This window comes from Chelon labrosus (genome assembly GCF_963514085.1).
Source record: "Chelon labrosus genome assembly, chromosome: 2".
Taxonomy (NCBI): Eukaryota; Metazoa; Chordata; class Actinopteri; order Mugiliformes; family Mugilidae; genus Chelon; species Chelon labrosus.
In genome coordinates, this window is record NC_140338.1 from 12,767,143 (window position 1) to 12,783,784 (window position 16,642).

At 42.6% G+C, this 16,642-nt stretch overlaps 1 protein-coding gene across 4 annotated transcripts in view; it reads right to left on the bottom strand.

The window, feature by feature from the left end:
* rptor (regulatory associated protein of MTOR, complex 1) overlaps positions 1–16,642 on the bottom strand; it is a 182,942-nt gene that overhangs the window by 112,835 nt on the left and 53,465 nt on the right. For all 4 annotated transcript variants that reach the window (XM_084573386.1, XM_084573385.1, XM_084573384.1 and 1 more), the window contains exons 5-6: positions 6,903–7,061; positions 4,383–4,529 (exon numbers count right to left, since the gene is read on the bottom strand). In XM_084573386.1, the coding sequence (XP_084429512.1) occupies positions 4,383–4,529; positions 6,903–7,061 (306 nt within the window). The remainder of the gene's footprint in view (positions 1–4,382; positions 4,530–6,902; positions 7,062–16,642) is intronic.

The window sequence follows — 16,642 nt, forward strand, 5'->3', positions numbered from 1 at the left end:
AAAGGCTTCGTACTGGGTTCACACTTGACACGGTGCTGTCAAAATCCATTCTCAGCAGCAACGAGACCACAGCTACAAAGTGGAATTCACTTCGTGGACATCCCCGGCTCGCGGTGCGCTGCGGCTCGGCAACTGACGCAAGTCTGGGTAAACCCACGCTACCTGAGGCGAGCACTGAGGGGACATGCTTGTCTTTCTGCGCCCTCGGGGTGAGCCGAATCAGTCAGAGAGAGGTAATTAATGAGACAAATTATCAACTGACTGTTCAGGAAGAAGAAGTAAAGAAAGCATCCAGGTTATACTAAAAAATACTGTCAATTGTCATGACCCGATTCAAACGTCCACTGCAGCTTCCTGCTAAGTTAAATCAACTTGTATGAATAAGAAAAATGTTGGAGATGAGGCTGCGTAGGTTTATATAATGACTCTCTACTGCTGTATATATTGCACGGCCTTCCTGCTCTCTGCTAGTCCAATAACTCATTAGCTGACTCTATGATAAGTGGGGGAAAAGGAGGGTGAAGCTCAGATCTCAGCAAGAGACATTATGTATTTACAGTGCTGCACTATAAGGAGCTCTGCACGTGCATGAATAAATTACGACATTAAAGATACAGAAGAATGGGCTTAATTAATGCAGGGCGTGTATGTAGCTGTGGATGCGTCCTCATCTTCTTTTTTTCCCCCTATTAAATGCATGTTTCATTTCTCTTTGAAAAGCTTGCAGCCGCGCGTGGGTGCGCGATCGGCTGCCGTTACGGACGGATCTGTGCCAGTCGTCCCGCGACATGATTCCCCTCCTCTCCGTCTAATGAGGAAAAATGTTGACTCGCTCGCGGAAAAGGGGCATCGCAAACAAACCGTGCCTTTCTAAAGCCTCTCGTTGTGTCGACCTAAGAGGAACATTGTCTCCTGAAAGAGATTTTGGAGTAAAAGCGATGCGACGCGGCGCGGCACTAATCCTAACCGTAAATACGACAACGCTGCCAGCAGAGGCTGATTAATGCCAAGCATCCACTGTAATTATCACATTAGCATATTGTAATCTCGCAAATTACCATGAAAATCATCATGACAGCTTTCTTTTCTTTCTCTTCCACTGGGGATATTAGGGTATAATTTAACTGTTGAGAATTGCTTTTTATTGTTTTGGGTTTCTTTTTTTTTTGAGTGTGACACTAATTTATGAGACTAATCCAGCACGAGAGGAGGATTTAAAATGTAACACGCCATAACAGAGCAGAGTAGCAGAAACCGCCTACCCCAAAAGCCGAGAAATGCATTTTGACGACCGTGCATTCATTATTCATTAAAATGATAGAAGGAGCCAGAGGAGGCCTAATGTGAGCATCCTGGAAACGCCAGCAACACAACGTCTACTTCACAAACACACACACACACGCAAGCTCTCACAGTCCAGCGTACACTATCTGCGAGCACTGCAGCGATTCTCTCTGAACGTCGGACACACACACACACACACCTCTCTCTCTCTCTCCGTCCCGCAGCTAATGCAGTGAGCCTGTTTGCTGAGTGCACACTGGAAGTGATGAGATATTTAAAAGGAAGCAGGTGGCCCTATAATAGAGCACTCAGAGTGGACACCCAGCTCACGCACACAGACACACACTGACTGACTAACTGAATGGACCACAGGAGGAGCTTGGTATGGGGCCACGGAGGAGTGAGAAAACACCTCCTCCTCCTCCTCTTTTCTCCCCTTCATCTGCAACACTGCATCTCCAAATAATACGGCCCCTGGTGAGAACAGGCCTGTCACTTCATGTGAGCCATGTGAGCCATGCATTTGTCAACAGTGGCGACAGTAGAGCCCACGTGGGGACACCGGTGTGCATGCGCAGAGCGGCGCAGAGAAGGGATGGGGGTCACATGTGTGGGGACTCCTCGCTAGGATCATCGCCCGCCTTCTTGATTAAAAAAGCTTCGGGAAGTCATCACCTCTCTTTATCTCCCATTACACCTCCCCATTATACACTTCCTGTGTGTGTGAGGGAGCAGGGCGAGCACTGAGGAGGAAAAGTGAAATTACTTATGAATGTTACGCAACTACCCTCGCATTGAGCCGAAGGAAATTATATTCTCAACTTATTTCCCGACTGAAACGGTGCAATTAAACCCTGAAGCTCGGGATAAATACTTCCTGTGGTTTGGAGCACACCGCGCGCCCTGCTATCAAATTTTTGGCCATTCTTGTATCTGTCAGCTTACGATGACCACAGCCACTTCACAAACTGTACTCTCAGGCTTTAAGGCTTCATTTGACTACAATTAGGCTGACAACTGACAAAAGGGAGCGCTGGCTAAACCTTACATCTGGGCTGTAGCCTTGGGAGAACCCCAAGTGGCCCATTACTCAGTAGCCCTTGTACAAACTAGCTACAAGAACAAGGAGTGTGTGTTCCCCACACTTGGGTATTTCAGCTGTGCTGTTTGATGCTAACTCGGTACTTCTTCTCCTTTGTGACAGCATTACATGCTCGGAATTTGCACAAGGATGAGCTTTCAATTTCCAAAACCAATAAGTTAATATAGAAAAAACATAAATGTGAGGACATGTGTCTCTTTGATTAAATTGTTAACCAGCACAGACACGATAAATTAAAAGATATTATTATTTTATTGACTCTTTATTAACCACATATGTATACTTGCAGGTCTAAAGTATGCCATTACCTTTCTCTCCTCGATATTTAAAGGTGCACACACACCAAACGACATCTATGAAATAGCATCAACAAAGCCCTACTGTGACATTACCTCCAGTCGCCTGACCAAGAAGTTGCACTTAAACACACCTTGAAGACTACCAATGACCAGCAGGTACATATACTTTGTATCTGTGTGAGAGGAATGAACTCTTCATACCAGCAGGTTGTATCCATTATTCAAAAGGGGAAACAGGAAGAGCTACAGCAGGCTAGGAAGCTTGGAGGGGCCACAAACTGTTGTACAGTTTATTCACTCTGGACCTGCTCAGACCTTGCATTAAGATCCAATGTAGGCAATCCGATCTCAAGTGGCCAGCTTTTACTACGTAGTGTTTCCCGGCTTTGAAGGGGCAGAACTCCACCGTGCACGACCATGTAGAGACAAAAATGACGTTCCACCGTGTAAATAAGATAAATAACATAAGGCTATTTGGTTTGTTTAATAAAAAGGAAAGGTAAACTTAAATTTCATCTGTTGTGCTCTGGCACGGTTAATAAAATTAACTTGACCGTCAAGTTGGGGCAAGGGTGCTGTTGGGAGGGTGGGGCGCACCCCTAATATAATGGTAGGGGACCCTGCTCTAGATGAAAATGTTGTTGTTTGAACTTCATAGTTCTAGTTTTATCAGAGTGATCTCTCAGACCGAATCATTTGAATGCAGATTCAACATGCTCAATCAACTGAAGAGACACTAAGAAGGGACAAACCACAAAAACGAGGGCCCCAGACGCTGACAGATGGCCCGATACAGGAAAATACCTGACTGTCGATTTGGTGCGTCACAGCCCTTGCTTCTAAAAAGCCTGCTCGTCTTTTAGAGGATCAATGATAATGAATTGCGAGCAGTTTGTGAAAAGCACGTCTGTGTTATTTATTTAGTCAAGTGTTTATCATGACCTCCACAAACTTAAACCAAAAAGAAATGAGTTTCATCCAAATGTTGCAGCAACTCAGTAGTTTGGCTGCCGCCTCCATCTTTACTTTATCTGGTAACGGAGCATTCTCAGCAGCTCTTCTTTACTCTCACTCTAGCTCCTGTCTTTTTCCTCTGTACCGTTCATCTCGAACCTTCCTCTCTCTCTCTCTCTCTCTCTCTCTTTCGCTCCCTCTCTCGTTTCCCAGCTAATCTACAGTCTAGCTGAAACTTCTCCATGAATAATTGAGATGAATGACAGCGCCATCTCATTAGGAATTCACATAACATGCCATAGCCGGGAGAGAGAAAGCGAAAGAAAACGTAATAAAAAGATGAAGAACTGAGAGAACTGGGGCTGGTAGTGGAGTGTATTTGTGTGTGTGTGTGTGTCTGCGGAGGGCGGAGAGTCGACCAAAACTCATTCAGATCCCGTCTGCCCATCTGAGGACATCCCGGATTTTTAATATAGAGGACTCCAGCAGAGAACCATGACACCAATTAGGTGTCCTCTACAAATGCTGTGTGCGAGTGTGTGCTCAGTGTGACTGTACCACAAATGAATCAGGTTGCTACTTATAACTCCCAACACATCAGCTCACCCTGTTTGCCTGCACATACACTACTTGTGTGACTCATTTAATCATTGAGGTGCTTTCTTTTCCAGTTACAAGCCTACTACTAATTCATGGTTGTTGTGATGTGACATAAACAATGAGTGTCTGTGTGTGATGCCCACCTCCAGCTCCTGCTCCCTCTGCAGGGCGAACTGTTTGAAGGACTTGACGATGATTCCCGCATTGGAGCAGTCGTACACGAAAATGGACGGACTGCCCATCCACGTCTGCAGGTCGTAGATGGAGAGCGGGATGTACTGGGTGTAGTTCTGAAAAGAGACGGACGCAAAATGAGAGAGAATACGTCAGAGTGAATAAGTGGAGAGGCGCCGCATCATGTTATTGCTGATAACTCACTTTTATGGATTTGGGTTTAATTATTAACCACTCATCTGTTTGATGAAGAGTGTGAGCGCAAGAGAGGGCGAGAGAAGAAGTGGAAAAGAGAAAATTATAATGAGTGATAGCGGGACATGCTGATGACGGGAACACAGAAAGAAGTGAGTAGTATAAATCTAATAACCAAGGTGTCATACCCCAAACTGAATGGCAAATTTGATTCTATACGTCTTCCCTGCCACCAGTTTCACTCAAAATCCCCACTGATGTCCCGTTTCAGCAGCCAGTGACACAGCAGCTTAATTTTATAGGGCAAGGAAGAAAATGTGGAAGAAAATGTAAAAAAAGAAGAGAGGAAGTTGGAGAGGACATCACGCCCGAGGGTGCACTGAAGACATGGAAGGTAGGAAGGTAGCTGCTAAACCCAGACAGCCATGGTGCATCATTGTAATTAGGTGCTTACTTATAGGACAAGGTGATAAACAACAACATTTTATGTCCGATTTGGTATTTTGAGTCTCTACACATCAGCAGAGCTCAGTGCTTGATAATGAAGACATCCTGGTGCTGAGTCTAGTCCGACTCCCTGGATATAGACTGTTGGGATAAAGCTTGCAACTAGGAGCATACCAAGAGTCTAGCATGGCAGTGCGACGATGCTGTGTAGAGACCTTTTCTGGCTATCCGCAACAGCCTGATGCAAGTGTTACAAATATGTTGAACAACCAGAAAGTTGCAGTGGCAAAAGTCCAGGCAAGAAATTCCAAATTGCTTAGCAACATATCCAAGTTCCTCTTAGGGTATCCCGAGGCATTCCCAGGGCAGTTGAGATATATAAGCAATCCAGCAAATAGGTCTAACTCTTGGTCTCTTCCCAGGTGTCCATGCCCATGTACCCTCCAAAGCGAGACGTCCAGAATCACCTAAACTGATCCCATATGACACGAAGGAGCATCTTTACTCTAAGCTTTAAGGATATTTGAGCTGCTCATCCTATCTCTAAGGGTAAGACCAGCCATTCTACGGAGAAACCTAAATCCTGTCTTTTGTATCCGCACTACAATTCTATCGGCCGCTACCACAAACTCATGACCATAGACTCTTGTTCGTGCTTCTTCATTCTGTTTTTTTTCCAAAGCTTCTTGTGGTAGTCTCTGCTGTGATGGTTCTTGTTCCAGATCAAGCCAACCTCTCGAGCCAACCAACCTCCAGGTTCTTGGCATTGTTGGCTTGTTGGAGAACAACTCTGAACTTCACATTGGTTGAACTATTACCAGAATCATTGTCTGTGAAGGTTCTCAACCATCCAGATCATGGTATATCAAAAAATCAAATCTGTAGGGTTTCTGGAGATGTTTCATCACTCATCCAAGTAGCTGTACTTGAAACTCCATTGACTAGGTTTTGTTAACAACCAGAAACTTACCTGCTTTACGCATTATTGGAGTGAAACTTCAGTTGACTCCATAGCTAGACTCTTCACCAGTCTTTCAGAACTCAAGGTGAGTGGCGAAACATCTTCAAAAAAAATCGTACCAGTTGTCCTCATTTCAGCCTATTTTCTGGATATACCATAATGCGGAAAGGGGTTTCCGTTTGTTTTACTTGGGCTCTGATTAGGGAGTAAGGTTTACTTACGAGATTTTGTTTTAAGAGAAGCATTAAAGATCTCTGTTTTGGTAAGTATTGTTTTACTAGTTTCTCAGATTTGCCAACACCCACTTGCCCAGTCTTAGTGCTGTTTGGTTTATTTCAATTAGTCACTACAACAATAAAACCTTCACCTCTACCACTACAACAATAAAACCTTCACCTCTACCACTAGCAGAGCTGGGCTGTAACAGGGATTGGCTCGCTTTTAGAGCCAGACTCAAGTAACAGCAGTTCTTTGGGAAATACAAGGGTGACGCCACAAGGGATTAATCGATCTTTATATGTGCAACAGATGCAACAAACTGGGCACATTTTCAGATGTAACTGACTGACATGTCTCAACTGGTGATAGCTGTTGAAACTGGTGAAAAAAGCTAGTGTACCTCTGTGACTGTGAAACCATATATTACTATTTTCTTGACTGTGACTATTTCCTAATCATATTATATATGTAAACACGGCCTCTGACATCTCAGCAACAGCTTATTATTGAAAGTCCTTCTTGGAACCTCAGTGCACTAAAGCTCCAGCACTAATAGCTAATGACTGTGGAAGGAGAGCACAGTCCGTTCAAAATACAAATCAGTGGATGTGTAATAAGTCATTGGTTTGTGTGTGTGTGGGTGTGTGTGTGTGTGTGTGTGTGGTACCTTATTAAAAACCCAGATCTCTCCATTGACTGTGGGTCGTGGAACTCCGTGGCCATTGTAGTGGAAGAGGACTCGTTCCTCTTTGGCGTTGCGTCTTAGCGACGTGCACAACTTCTTAACTTCATCCACTGTGGGGTCCAGACTCTGTTTGTAACGCGCCTGAAAACAAAAGAGGAAGAGAAAATGTCAACGTGATTGTTTTACGTCTTAAATTTAATTTACGATGAAGATGACTTTCTGTAGAGGTTTTTAGAAATTACTGATTTTCTATTTCTAATCAAACGTATAAGCCATTTCCTGAATGTTCTCAAATCTTGCTGAGATTAGTCAACATATGAAGGAGGATCCAGAACATGACAGAGGCTCCCTTTTGAATTGAAAAAGAGAGCCAGAAGAGCCTGCCAAATCAAAGCCTTGAGCAAGATGTGAAAGTAGGGGTAAAATATTGTGGAAATACCACAAATCTCCAAAACCAATGACAACATTAGTTTTGTAAAAATCTCTTTCAAAACTAAATAAATTAGTTTGAAAACTGAAATATGTATAAATGAATGAATATTAAATTGCCACAGTGCACAGCTTTCACTACTAGCAACCATGACAACTGAATTAAAAGGCTGGAAGGACAGCATGGGCTAGCCTTTGAATACCTGGCATGCTTCCATTTTGACTTTCAAATCCTGTGAATTCTGAAACGGACAGCAACCATGTTTACTGCTTCTTCTTCTTAACTGTCTGGTAGCTCTTTTGCACTCTACAGAGAAACAGATTTTTTGTAGCTTTGAACTAAGTCTGTGTGCAAAACCAAATTCTATCGCTGTATCTGACCGTCTGTCTGTCAAGCACCTGCTTCAGACCAGACACATCAGCCTACAGATCTCTCAACAAGGATACACTCAACACACACAGTTCCTCTTCATTCTGATAGCGTGAGCGGTTGTGAATCACCGCTATATGAAACGTAGACCAGGAAAGTGTATTGCGAACACATCTCTATCAGAATACATGGATAGCAATAAGGTACATTTAAGATTAATGTAAACAACCGCAACAAAAACCTCATATCTGCAAATGCTAAGATGTGCCAAGAGGAGAACATAACAAGCATTACAAACAACCACACATAATGTTAAATGACGCAATAGCTGCTGGTGTTGGTGCGGTCTGAATTAATGGAACAGAGCAGCCAAGTGACGTACAGTATATATGTTTATGAGAAACAAGACTGGAGGCCATGAGGGTGGCTATCCTGATGTTTTGTTTTTACAAGGCTTCACATGAGAAAACTGCTGAGGGCACCGAGTCAGGTTGATCCAACCGAAACTTAAACTCTTGCTTATTTTAATTAAAGTAATTTAAAATCCTACTAAACAGGCACGAGAACAATGAACACACTTCTTCGAGTAGCGGCCAAACAAATCCATCTTTCTAACTGAATGCTACAGCATGACATTAATCATTGCAGGTATGTCATAGAGGAAACTCCTCGACATGCTGAGTTGACCTCTGTGTAGCTCAGAAGATGTTTCCCGTGTTCATCTGACAAACTCAAGGAGACAAAACAATGACGGAGAAAAGCATCCGGAAGAGCTGCGCTGACATTTAAAACTAAAGAAATCTGCAGAACATACACGAAACATTTCCGTTTGTACAAAATGAACAACTCGAGTTCAAATCCACTCTTCAGACTAGTTTAAAGGATACAGATGCTCCTATACAGACATTAAGTACCCTACAGTTTTCAGTGTACCGTCCAAATACACAGAGAAACATCAAAGTGACTTCACCCTTCAGTGAAGCACCTCTAACTGGAGTGGTCTTTTTCGGGACGACACTTCACTCCAATTCACAGGGTCACTGAACAATTTGATGAGTAGGAAAATGATATGAATCATGCTCTATTATCACCAAGTCTCAAATCCCTTGAATAGACTGGGAGATTTAGGAGCGATATATCAGGCCGGATAGATTTGTGTGGTTTGAGTAATTCTAAGCCAAAATGTCGTCGTCCCTGAATAATTTTAAAATAGTCTCTCCTGTCAGTGTGGCTGTGACATGTGATCTTGCTCAAACTAGGAACAGTCTCAATGTCGGACTACTGGCGGTTTGAGAAGTTCTGCTATGTATTTCTCACATACCTGCAGTGAGGAATTGTATACTAACTGTAACTGTATGGTGGACATCTTGACATAATGTTGTGTAGGTCTCCCTTTTGCCGCCAAAATAGTCGTGGCTTGGACTGAACTAGACCTCTAAGAAGTGCTGCGGTATCTGGCACCAAGATGTTAAGTCGTGCAAGATGTGACGTGGGGTCTCCATAGATTGGACTCGTTTGTCCAGAACATGCCAGAGCTGCTGGATTAAATTGAGATCTGGAGGACAAGTCAACACTTTGAACTCGTTGTTGTGTTCCTCAAACCATTACTGAACCGTTTTTACTTTGAGGCACCGAGCATTATCCTGCTGAAGGAGGCAACTGCCATTAGGGAACACCGCGTCTATGAAAAAGTTTACATGGTCTACAACAATGCTCCTCATAGCGCATCCTGGTGCCATGTGTACCCTGGGCACAGCCACCTAGTCATCCATCCACGTTCTTCCATGTCTCTGTGGTCTAGTTCTGGTGCTCACATTGTAGGACCTTTCATCAGTGGACAGGGGTCGGCATTGGACATGCTGACTGGTCTGCAGCGACACAGCCCCAAACAAAACAAACGGTGATCCATTGTTCGTTCTGACTCCTTTCTATCAGAACCAGCATTAACTTATTTTCTTAGCAATTTCAGCTATAGTAGCTAGTCTGTTGATCGGACCACATGAGTCAGACCTTCGCTCCACACATGATCCTTGCCTAACCATGACGCTGTCGCCACCTCTTTTCCTTCCTTGGACCACTTTTGATGTACCGACCACTGCAGACCAGGCACAAGAGCTGCAGTGTTGGAGACGCTCTGACACCGTCGCCTAGACATCACTATCTGGTCATTGTCAAAGTCGCTCAAGTCCTTTGACGTACCCATTTTCCCTGCGTCTAATGTCAAATTTGAGGACAAAATGTTCACTTGCTTCCTAATATATCCCGTCCACAAATTTTACTGCAGAATTGTCCACATCTTCTAAGCTACTTGGGAGTATACACTGACGCCCAAACCCTATGCTGCTGCCTGACGGATTGAACCGGCACAAACTTTTTCGGTGCCCGAATGTTGCAGTAATGCGTTAACCAAGTATTTATTTCATCGGTTCTGCTTCCTTTCTCCAAACTTTCACAGAATTTTTGTCGTTCTATTTTCTTCCTTTCATTTTGTTTTAGATGTCAGAAGAAGAAGAAGAAGTCGTCATTCTTGAACAAAACTGATCTGACTTACTGGCCACTAATTCGAAACCTCATGAACATTCTCTTACATTTAACAAAGACAACATTCACATTTGAAACTATCAGCCGCCAAGAATAAAGATCTGAATCAGTTAAGAAGTGACTAACAAGCTGGCAGACCAGAGTGAGACATTTTGTTTGCAATGATCCAACATCATATTGACTCAGACCAAGACACCGTGCTTTGCAGGGTCCCAAACGTCCTTTTTTTCACATTTTCAAACGCTAATGGTTTTAGCTGGAACATTAAAGAAGCTGATAGAAGTTATGAGATACGGAGAATCACAAACCCTACACATAGAAATGTCATTTGTGGGCAAACGAGGCTTTTAAACCTCTATTTGTGAACTTTAAATATCGGGCCAATACCAGAATACTCTTTTGTAATGCTGTTTCACATATCAGGCACAGCAGTGCTTCTCGAGCGCATAGTCACAGGGTACAACTAGCAGCAGATATGACACATAAACAGAGTAAAAGCACTGACTGTTGAGTTTGAGATGGCGCTGCTGTTGCTTCACAGTTGTAAACTAGCCTTCTCTGCCACCTGTTGCGTACTTTAGAACATACTCCACTGGTCCGTGTAGTTTCACATGAGCAAACTCGGCGTGAAGCTCATGCTCGTACCCGTGCGCGTCGAGAAACTTTAAAGGCGAAAACAGTGGGAGTCAACAGGAGTACATGTGCATTGTTTGCTCTCCTTCGGTTCGTCAAATAAAGTGTTTGCGTGTGCGTGGATGGAAGGGAGACAGAGGTGTCAACTAGTTATGCAACAGAAAAGCACCCGTTTAGACTGGTCTGAATCATTGTCACACTCACCGAGGCCCTTCTGTTACATAACCAAACATGCCTTTCACTAAACAGCCTGCCTCCTGTCAAATGGCTTTGAATCAGAGAAGAAGCCATATTTCAACTTTAACTTCTCTCAAAACTTCCAGCTGACAAATATGACAAGGCGAAACGACGGCCTTAACAGGGTTTGGGTTTCTTTTTGTCCAACAATTACATCATCCTACCACAAAAATAAAACTGCAGGACTGTAGAACAGCCTGAATTTGAGATGTCAATACAACCTACACAAATTCCCTCTACGCCCACACTCGCAAAAACTCTTGTCAAGTCAACAAACGATAACTTTTCCTTTACAGTCAACGTTAAAGAATTGATGTGTTTACTCTAACAGAACAGACTGATCTCCTAATAACCATGTAAACACTTGATCTGCTGGTTTCTCTCTGGTTGGAATAAATCCATTCTTTCTGAGGGGGTAAACATCAGGTGAAGAGTTTCCGGGAGGGACAGAAACATGGATGCGGAAAAACAACCATTTGCTCAAATAAGTGTTTGAAAAGATGAACGAAGCCTGAATACATGTGGACAGTAACGTTGGAACATCTTCTTCTATTGAATCAATTCAGTGTTTGAGATGAAGTTGGGTAAACACGTCTTCTTCTGTTGTATCTCCAACAGATTTGACCGCAGCAGAAACCCTTTGCAAAGACAACTGACTTAACATTTTGTGGCAAGCAAACAATATATCTGATTAGATCATTTTTTATTGAGTGTCCATGTTCTCTGATCAGAACGATTTCAGTCAACTTGAAGATATAACTATGCTATATTTGTGAATTTACAGTATATAGTACAACTTCAACTAGTCAGTTTTTCTTTGAATGTTTAGAGTAAAATTCATATAACTAGCTGATAGTTTTAGATTATTTATGGCTATGCAGTCATTTTAATTTCTGTGTGTTTAAAGGCTACTGCTGTTTGATCTTTATTTAAATGATGTTGGAGGTTGTCGTCCTATTTATTAACTGCCGATTTGCAGAGCACAACCACCCCTCGCTCATTGCTCATCACCTCACACATCACACGCTGCAGTGGCCAAGCTAAACAGGTCCTTGATCAAAGACACCAATGTTTTCAGCTTCCCGTATCTGGAGTTTGAACCGCAGTGCTGATTCAATTTGGACATAATCAGATGAAAGCGTCTGAATGCCTAGAGGCGCAGCGCTCATCCCGATGATATCAAGTGGTATCTGAATGGCATAATGGTGTTAGCGAGCGACCTGCCGCGATAGAGGTATAACGTCTGAAATCAGAGCTCGTGCTGAAAAAGTGGAGAGAGGTATAATTTTGAAGGAAAGTGCTGAAATAACTAATGAAGGGGGAAACAGGCAGGTGGGATAAGTGTTTACACTTTCCTGCTTGTAGTAATTTCTGATTATTCCCAACTGTATTTAGATGCTTGAGCAAAGCTGTTCATTTACATTCATGACAGTCGAGAATATTAAATTCAAGTGGCATAGAGAGATTAAGAGGGATTCATATGTATGAGGACGACACCTAGGAGAGTCTATTTAAATACACCAATTACACTTCAAGGAGAGGGAGCCACGAGTGAATCATTGACCACCATGACCTGAAGGGGGAGCTCCAGCCTTCTGTGGGGACAGATGCTCTGCAGAGGTTGATAACAAACTGCAGCCGCCTGCCTCCTTACCACACGCCACCACAGTGAAACACATCCATTACGTCCATCAAGGCCACAGGATACAAACTCCTTATAAAGGTGTGCATTGTGCTGGCTCCGACGCCATTTATCATCGTGTCACTTCTTGAGAACAGGCGACCTTTTCAAAGTACAATAAGCATTCAGGATGCAATTAAACACGGACGGTTGAGCTGCGAGGTGCAGTAAGAGCTGTCACGCGTATCAGGACACATTTTAAAACAGCAAAAAAAAAAAAAAAAAAAGGCTGTTAATAAAGTTTTGTACATACATTTAATTTCTCACTAACACCAGAGATTCCCACGGAAGGTTATGATTTGAACAAAGTCCATTCATCAACATGACACATATCTACACAGTAACAAAGGGGCAATCAGCTGAATGCGTTTGCTGTCTTTTTAATCAGGGTAAATGTTGGGTTAGGTTGCAAAATGTGCAAAGAAAGGACATGACACGTCGGATGACGCTGACAGCAGGAACCACTAGTTGTCGGAGAGAGCAAATAAGCAAAGCCAACATCTGTCCTCTCAATCACCAATAAAAACCTGAGCATCGGGCTTGTTTAGATGTAAAGTACACCAAAGAAACAGAGATACAGAGAAAGAAACAGAAAATTTAAAGAGTAGGAGGATGAAAGGAAGTGTTGCTAAGGTTCATATTTGAGTATGAATCACTGCAGTTCATCAGTTCATCTTCCAGCTTTACAGTCATTTTTACTTACATTTGGCTGATTTGACCAGTTAGTACTCCTATTTTAATGAATTCAAATGATAGGACCATCTGAGATCAAATCTAAGGTAAATTTTAGTTTGATTTATCCTCCAGATTACCAACAAATCCAGATTGCACCTCGCTCGGTAGTCACTCAGTTCAGCCCAGATGATCTGGTAATGTGAGGTGTTTACAGATCCCCTCTTAAACCTCCCAAATCGCTCACAGTCTAATCAAAGATGCCCTGATTAATATCAAACTAGAGCTGCAAAGACTCGTCATCAAGGGCGTCGACTATACATTGATTTGAATGGAATACATTTGAACCTTGCATTAACATATGACCTGGGCAACCCGAACACAAGTGCCCAGCTTTAAGTACCTGTGGTGTCACCTGGTATTAAAATCCATCTCCACATTCCTCCCCAACCAGCAGTTGAGATCAGATCTTAGTTTCATGCTCTGTACGCAAATAACCACAGACACCCTTCCAGAACACCTACTATCCCTGATAGATATCTACCACTGGATCAGAACAACAAACAGCACTAGTCCAGTTGTAGTTCACTAACTGGTGGAAAAAAAGAGTTTTAACATGGACTCACAGGCAGCTCAATCATCGGAACATTTCAGATCCTTCAATAACAGAGCAACTCCTCAACACAAGGTGAAATGGCTACAGTGAATTTACTCTGACAGTAAATCATGCTGAACTTCACTGCAGTTGAAGGATGTATTTATTTCTGTTGTAGTCAGAAATGAGCAGTAGTCAAGCCTGTAACTGGACGTCATCTGTCATAAATAACGACCAACTAAGAAAAAGAGTGAAGGAGGAAATACATCATAGAGTGCAACATGGGGGGAGAAATGGTTTCCATGATCAGCAAATGGGATAAATATGTTAGATATCAGAGCCACAAATTGGTGTTGGACCATTTTTGGCTGAAAATATAACCTACTGTGAGATATTTGAAACACTCATTTGAAAAATGGTTGCCTTAATGTGGTTTTGTGAAACCATTTTAGGAAATAATGCAAGTCAATGAGGCCTGTAGGATTTTTGAATCAATGTAATCAAGCCCTTTGACTCTTTACTCCAAGGGTATTACACAAAAAGCTATTGGAAACACTAGAAATGCTACTTTTCCACAGATCCAGAAGTCACCTGAAAAGTATGATGAAGATCCTCTTTCCCACTTTCCTTATAAATGGAGTGAAGAAATCAGTCACACACATACAGTGACACTACACACTGTACACATGTATACATGTATGAGCTAGATCCAGAAAACATGACATTACTTCAGCAAACTATCCTCACAGCTTAGGTGATGATGATTCTCAGAGGAGGCTGTGGCAACGTGTACTGTATGTACAGTACAGAACATCCTGCACAACATCCTAGAGTTGGAGAAAGTCTTGATGTCATGTACTTCCAATATAGAGAACAACACACAAAGACGTGAAAAGGCCGTTACTGTACAAAATGTGTCAGATAAAAGAGACACATGTGGAGTGTAAAAGTGGACATAATGACATCAATGGAGGCATTGTGCAAGTCAGTCTAATCTAGGTCAAAGGAAAGAAAAAAAAAACGGAATCATCGACAGCACCGGTGGTGACAATTAAAACTAGACAGACGGGCAGCTTTTCTATAAGAGCACACTCCAGGAAATGGGTCAATGAACAGTGGGTAAGGGAATCAGGGGTCGTTATTAAAGTTACTTCTGTAAATCTCAGTTAACTATAGTGTCTGAACCGGTGACACCCTGGAGGGGGCCAACTCATTTCAGACTGATGTTGCATTTGTCACTTTTAGTTAAAGTGGAAGGAAAAAAATCAGATTTTTCTGTCACTGTTTCAACAGCTCATGGAAGCTTTCAGTGTTCATGTAAAATGTGTGCAGGCCTCTAAAATAACTGATGTCAGGGCAGAGATAAGTAATTAAATAATAACATGTGTGTTTGGCAAGAGAGAGACTTCACAGCTTGTTCCAAAATGTGTATCATATCACCAAGTCATGACGCACATACACACCAAACAGCTGTGCTTGGTCCTGATCATAGACTGTATAAAGATGGACAGGGGAACAGCTCCTCAAATGTAAAGCCAAAGCAAGTAGAGCTCCCCCTGGTGACTGGCTGCAGTATATGACATAAGCTCCACCCCCTCCACCCTGTTAGTGAATGAAACTTGGGCCAAACAAAAATAGTAAAATACACGTAAAAAATATTTTTTTTTTCAAGGATGCTTTCTGTCATTTTAAGTAGTTAATATAATGCTGATGCATACTCAAATGTAATTTTTTCTTTTAAGCTTTATTTTAGTTCACATCATGACGACTGCCAGTTGCCATGCCAACCACCCCATGAAGGGGACCCCAGAGTTGGGAAAATAATAAATAAAAAATAAGTACAGTGTATAATCCATCATTTCTTTGCAACTGGTGGAGGTAGAGCAGAGCGCAGTAATAGTGCGAGTGGGAAGTGTGGGCGGGTCATCAACAACGCGGCTCCTCGTGTACCTCTTGGACCGCGCTACGCAGACTCTGGCTCCAAAGTTGCAAGATGGCGCCGCCCATATCCGAAAGTAGCGTCAGTTCGGCCGATGCAAGGAAGTGGGGACACGTTGTCCATATTTATATACAGTCTATGGTGCTGCTACAGTGCAGTCAATTAAAAACAGCAGCTGTTACAATATTCTACTGCATCACAAACAATGTTGGTGTAATTTACATATAGAGAATGAATCAGATCAAGTACTGGTTGGTGACGTATGTGGAGACATGCCAGGCACATGACGCTGGATACTTGAAATCAGATGCTAATGCGAGGTCTGAACGGGGCCTCAGGGACAATGAAAATAAATTGAAATAAAGGCTTTGATCAACACAAACTACTCGAGATAGGGTATAAAAAGAGAAACCTCAAACCAAACTAAGATATGACAAGCAAAAAATAAAGAACATAAAAAAAAATCCCCCTGGGATTAATGAAATACACTTATTCAAATTGAGCTGAGAAAGTACATCCTGGTTTGATTAACAGCAGTGAGCAAACAGACGAGCAGGCCTGTGTGGCGATAGTCATTTCCCCAGTGACAGCAGTCCTGCTGGGGCCAGTGTGTCCGGGCTGAGTC